Raw genomic sequence first — 6,000 nt, 5'->3', positions numbered from 1 at the left:
CGCCATTGTTACTCGTATATTCATTATAGTACAAAGCTGACACATTATAGAAGGTATGAATATAGACATTAGATGTCTAAATGTGGGCAGTATTGAATTGAATCTTGCATGGAATCTTCTTCGCGACTCACTCTCTTCTCAAGCCTCCTCCATTTCGTTTCATTATAAATACTTCATGCCGAATGGTAAACTGTATAACACCAGAAGCTATATCTATACTAGCTTTCATCATTTAGAGACTATTCTGTGTCCTGGAAATCTGGCAACAGGCATTCAAGACGCTTGTCTTGCAACAAGTCACAAGCTCAAGGCTCTTGGAACATGACTGTCACGATTGAAGAGAGTATTGTGCCGCCTTCTTGATATGCTGCAGTTTGCCAACCGATAATTGTGTCTCACGCATGACTTCAACACTGGAATACAATAATAAACTGGCACATCGGAGAGACGGGGTTATCTTTAGCAATTAGGATGGGCTGTTGGATAGTTCAAGTGAACCGGTCAGCTCACACCGGAGCCTGTGATCAATGGGGGGTTGCACGAGGCTCTCATAGCAGGGATACACTCTTGCTGACCCCTATCAGACTCATCCAATTTAACTTGACTATCCAATGATGTGTTTGAGGCCAAGAGGCCCTGCTATTTCAGCAATGTGTTCTGGGTGTCTCAAGTTTTTGGCGCACTGATGGTCGTAATGGCAGACAAACTGTTGATTCACTTATAGGCTGATATACTAGGGATGTGCGTTTGTCCCTTGATCTGCTGTATGCAAGACGCCATGTAACTAGCAGTAGTCAAATTGGGGTCTGGTGACACTGACTGCTCTAAGGCTCACAAGAATCTCGTGTCAAGCAACTGTCTAAAGTGATCGGTTACCTGCCTTGTTTCTGTTAAATATGAATTAGGCGGAAGGCTCTCTTTGGTAGTCTCGTGAGTGTATGATCTTCTGGTATTTGTGCATACTTATCTGCGTCTAGGAAACTAATAGTACCTGACAACAAGCGCCTTACCCTATTTCCAAAGCTTTCCCAGCTTACAATTATCACAGCCCATCCAAAAAGCTGTGCCTCCGCCACCGATTCTCTATCCTCATTTTCACCAGTCTCTTCACAGCATCATAAGTCGTTCATAGCCATTTCGTTGGATCATATTTTCAACTAACAGGGAATCTAAAAATGACGGCTTCTCAACAAGCAAGCACCATTGTGTCGACCACGTCCTCCTGTTCTTGCTTTTGCAACTTGATCTTGAAAATTCATCTCCAACTCTTTGATTGAAACATGCTTCTCTTCAAGAAATTTTCCCATCGGGTTATTATTAGCTTCGTGGTTCATAAACAAGAAGCTTCTCAGTAGTCTGGTATACGCATAATGCGTTAGTTTACATCACGAAAGCCATGTTCCATTTCATTAGTCATGCGATCTTATATTCTCAGTGACGCACTTCTCGATTCTGGCAGAATCGGCGGCCCTCAGAGCTATGACCTTGTCAAGACCTGCCAGTTGACGGACCAGCATAATTTGGTGGCCAATCACGCGAATAACGTCGACCGCCTTCCCCCTCTCGAACTTAGAAAGTGGCTTCTACTCAGGAGAATACATTTTCGAGATTCGGCCAAGATTAAGTCCTGTTTATCTTGGCATCTGTGATTCATAGTTAATTTGTGTTGCTTACCTCGGTTGATTGATGTTCAAGACGACGTTTCCGCTCTATATTGAGCGCATAGCATACTTATAGCTTGCAACGGCCAGAAGACATTATTGGTTTACAGTTTTACATACATTTGAAGGGTAAAAATGTCTAACCTAGACCATCGAATGGTAATGATACCGAACTCTTCGGATGTCTCTCTCAATCTCTCCAAGCTCGTGATATACAGAATGATTCCCCCAAAGGCATCTGGAGCAAGTAACAAATGTTCTTGACTCAGTAAGGTAAGACGACGAAGGCACCAATTCCAAACATTCAATTCTTCCTTTGAGTTAGATTTACTGCAATAAACTCTTTTAATACCCCCTTGTTCTTATTAAATTTTTAACACAACATAGGATTTCATAGTGTATTTAGATTCACAGAATTCCCCCATAATCTAAATACGAGGTATTAAATTCAATTTTTCTTGCTAAGTTGATCATGCACACGCCCTTCCGTGGGACGTAATAGGATGTCAACCACAGCTTCTTTAGCCTAGGCTGCAGCTCCCTATAACTTATACTATAATTCTGAGTATAGGCTGTAGGCCTTAGTATAGGCAGCAGGCCACGGTGCAACCTTTTGTACATAAGTAGCTAGCATCTATTACATTAAATGCACTTCATGCTAATACCATTCCTTTACCCTGCTAGATATCTTTAAATTCTGCAGTCTATATTAGAGAAGTAGTATAAATAATAGTGCTATATAGGCAGCTATAGGAAACAGGTGCAATATAATTATATATGAATTATTAAAATAGTATTATAGGTCTATTATAGGGCCAGCAGGTCTAGTATTATAGCCTTACCTCTTTAGTAATAAGAAGGGGAAGAGTAAGAACAACTATAATAAGGAAAAAACAGAAGATAATTATTCTAATTATTATTAGATTATAAGTTACCTAGTAAGAGCATGCTATTTAATAATTTACTATCCTGACTTTTAATATATAGCTATAATTTTAATATATATTTATAATTTCATCTTTAAAAATTATTAGTAATACCCTTACTTAATTACAGACTAGAGCATTACCTAATAATCTGCCCTTTGAATTATCTAGCTTTAATGTTATTTTCTATACTACTTATCTAGAGAATGTTAAATTAGGTAATTCTTACTTAATTATAATAAGGAGATTAATAATAATAACCTTAACTTATTAAATTAGAATTATCTTAAAAGAATATATAGATTTCTTTACCTATTTATATTAGCAACTTTATAAGCCAAAGGTAAGAATTATATATTATTATAAGAATTAATAATTATAAATATTTTATTATATTATAAAAAAAAAAGTTAAGATATACTATTACTTAATATATTTTAAACCCTAACTTAACTCAATATCTAATTTAGGAATATTACTTAAAGCCAGAGATATTTAATTACTATATCTTTTATTTAATTAAAATAGGCTGGTTTATTTTTAATAAGTATTATATTATAACTAAAAATATGCCTATTAATACTACTACCCTCTTTCTTAATCCCTTAAAGTAAATTAGGTATATTAAGTACTATTAGCTAGAATTCTAATATAAGAATGCTATTACTAATATTTATATAATTTAAAAAGAATATAAAACTAGATTCCGTTGCGTCTGATGAAGCTTGACCAGGCCGCTGTGCAGCAATCAATGAAGATTTACTGAGTGTCCGGCCATCTCAAAGCAATCATCGGCATCTGTTCCGGCTTACGTTACTACGGGTTCGGTGGGGGGGTTTAATAATGTTGAATTGGCATGAAAGTTCAGCATCCTGAAAAGAGGAAAGTGGCGTTCTCATCGATTGATCAGTCGGTGATCTACGTGGCTGCCAATGTTTGAGGCCCGACAGCTGAAAATCCTCTGACCGGATTTGGAACCGTGCAGGACGGCGGTCAGGCGGGATAATGAGACATGAAGACTCGGTGACCTCTGGTATCAGCAAGACGTGAACACAGTACATATGTGGAAGTCTCAGAAACGAGGTTGGCGGTAATCCCCTCTATTGTGACGAAATCCGGAGGAATCTTCCAGGTTTGCATTTTACTGTGAGACAGGTGAGATGTTGTAAGGGTATTCGACTGACAAGATGACAAATCATCGAAGGGATGAGGCTAGAGGTGAAGATAAGATTCAGGCCGTGTCTCATCGTGCCGTGTCTCATCATGCCGTGTCTCGGGACGCCACTAGCATCTCTCCCTTTCTATCCAGTGAACACTGAAGGGGTACCTTTTACCGAGGCTCTGCTTGTCGTAGTTACGGAGAGCGTCTAGTGAGTTGCATTTCTCGTCTGTAATGGCCCTCAAAGGTCGCTGGGTGACGATTATGCAACAATGCCACCCCTACAGTTTAATCATCACTCCAGTGTTCTCAAATTTCCAATCCTTTGGCTAGAATGGATCGTGGGAAGGCCGATGAGCCGTAATCTTTGATCATTCCGACCATGCGCGTCTTGTCCCAGCTGAATATCCGGAAATTGTCTCCGAAATGCTCCCGTATCTACAAGGCTTAGGTCGGCCTCTGAGACACTTTGACATTACTACAGCATGCTGACATGATGTCATCACACGTTCAGCTGGGACAAGATCTGCCGCTGGGGGCACAAATCTTGGAACGAAGCGAATTCCAAAGGCTAGGCTATGGAATATAAAAGCCTTGGGTCACCGTCTCCGAGTTCCATACATGTTCTCCATCACACATAAGCTTATATTTGAACAAACTGAAACCGCACAAGATAGCCACTATGAGTGTACAGGGTCGGTCAAACAATACAGCTCACCGTCTACTGTTAGATACTTACTTCATTAACTAGGGCAAGTTCGAGACGTCAAGCATGGCGGCATCGGTGAAGTTGAAGCCGGAAAAGGCGTAATCACCAGATACGCCGATGGCCGGGCGACGCGATTTACTTTCAAAACAAAGTTCGACCGCGTGCCAAATGTCCAGATCACGCCAATTCTAGGTGGTCAATATGAAGCCTTCCGAAACTTCTGGCTTTATCACCTCCATCCTACTGGAGGCCCGGCGGTCGATGAGAGTGGGTTTTATCTGGGAATTTGTGGCGACACGGGTCAGACTATTAACTTTGAGTACCTTGCTATTGCTGTTTATACAGCTGGAGATGAGTAAGGGGGCACTGGGGTGCAGGATGGTTACTTTGGCATTGTGAGGGGAGGGGGTAGTACAAGTCGCTGTGTCGGTTAGGTATCAACCTTTAATATGAAAAGATTGAAGACGAAGAACAATATTTACGTGAATAAAAGAGGCTGTCGCGCTTCCAAAGCCCATCTGAGCTTTGTTTGTAGAGCTTCGACTACCTATCAAAATACATTGGAAAGGAGAGTGATTGATGGATTATCTCTAGCTGATATCTGTTTCGTGATGTCAGACGTTACAAGTGATGGTGTTGTCCCTACTTGAAGTGTGTATACAGCTCGGTTCATTGAAAGCCCCACGCTGCCATTGATATTTGCTCGAATAAAGTAATCACTAATGCTTGTCAATAGAATGATTGGTCGCGATAGCTGCACTCGTTATGAGGGCTCGTCCCTGAAAGTATTGTGCTTCGGAGCTGAAGTGGCGTTGCAGGGACTTGGCCACAGTGACAGTCTTAACCAGGTGCTGGAGAAAATCCAGCAAGGCAACTACCATGGCAGGCAAACCATTAAGAGTCATCTATGAAACTGTCAGGCGCTGATGAATTGTCACCTTGGTAATGTCCGGCTAACGCTGGCACTTGATCTGTGACTGAAGCAATGTGATCAAAGATAGTGGCATGGCTGGAGTTACCCAAGTAGCCAGGATATGGCAATCAGCCAATGTCTTTGGATCTTTGGAGAAACCGAATTCACCCAGAGACTATGTCTTTTCGGGGTCGAGAATGGAGACGCTGATATTTCAAACGCCGGTTAAACGGATGTTGTTGATACGCGCAGTCATGGTTTCAGTTGTCGTTCTCACAGCGCGTGCATGCAGGTAGCTTGTGGTCACAGGTAAGTTTCTGGCTCCTACACGGCTTTTCTCGCTGTCATTTCGGTTGTCATTGTGATGATAATTATACTGTTCTCTCGTGTAGATGAAGAATCGGAGTAAAGTAGACTTTCATGCCCTTGGCGTTTGTCCTCTGTATGCACCAAGCTGACGGAGCATCACGCCAAGAAACCTTTATCCGATTGTTCACATCTTACTGCGGGTGACATAAAAGTGACGTGCTTTCATTGCATTTAGTGAACAATATGAATTAGATATTTATATTTTGAATGCAAACACCTGGCTAAAATGTCCTCGGCCTCAGATAAGGTCAAACGTCCGGTCT

General features: G+C 41.1%; 1 protein-coding gene across 1 annotated transcript; it reads left to right on the top strand.

Annotated features, from left to right (window-relative positions):
* The first annotated feature begins 4,375 nt into the window (after positions 1 to 4,375).
* BKA55DRAFT_624637 (uncharacterized protein) lies at positions 4,376 to 4,924 on the top strand. Its single transcript, XM_046196827.1, has 2 exons — positions 4,376 to 4,441; positions 4,498 to 4,924. The coding sequence occupies exons 1-2, from the start codon at positions 4,429 to 4,431 to the stop codon at positions 4,812 to 4,814; spliced, it is 330 nt and encodes a 109-aa protein (XP_046044005.1). The 5' UTR covers positions 4,376 to 4,428; the 3' UTR covers positions 4,815 to 4,924.
* Positions 4,925 to 6,000: the final 1,076 nt, after the last annotated feature.

Source organism: Fusarium redolens, assembly GCF_020744475.1.
Source record: "Fusarium redolens strain MPI-CAGE-AT-0023 chromosome Unknown BKA55scaffold_19, whole genome shotgun sequence".
Lineage (NCBI taxonomy): Eukaryota > Fungi > Ascomycota > Sordariomycetes > Hypocreales > Nectriaceae > Fusarium > Fusarium redolens.
The sequence above is the reverse complement of the archived record's forward strand: the minus strand, read 5'-3'. Positions and strand labels throughout refer to the sequence as shown.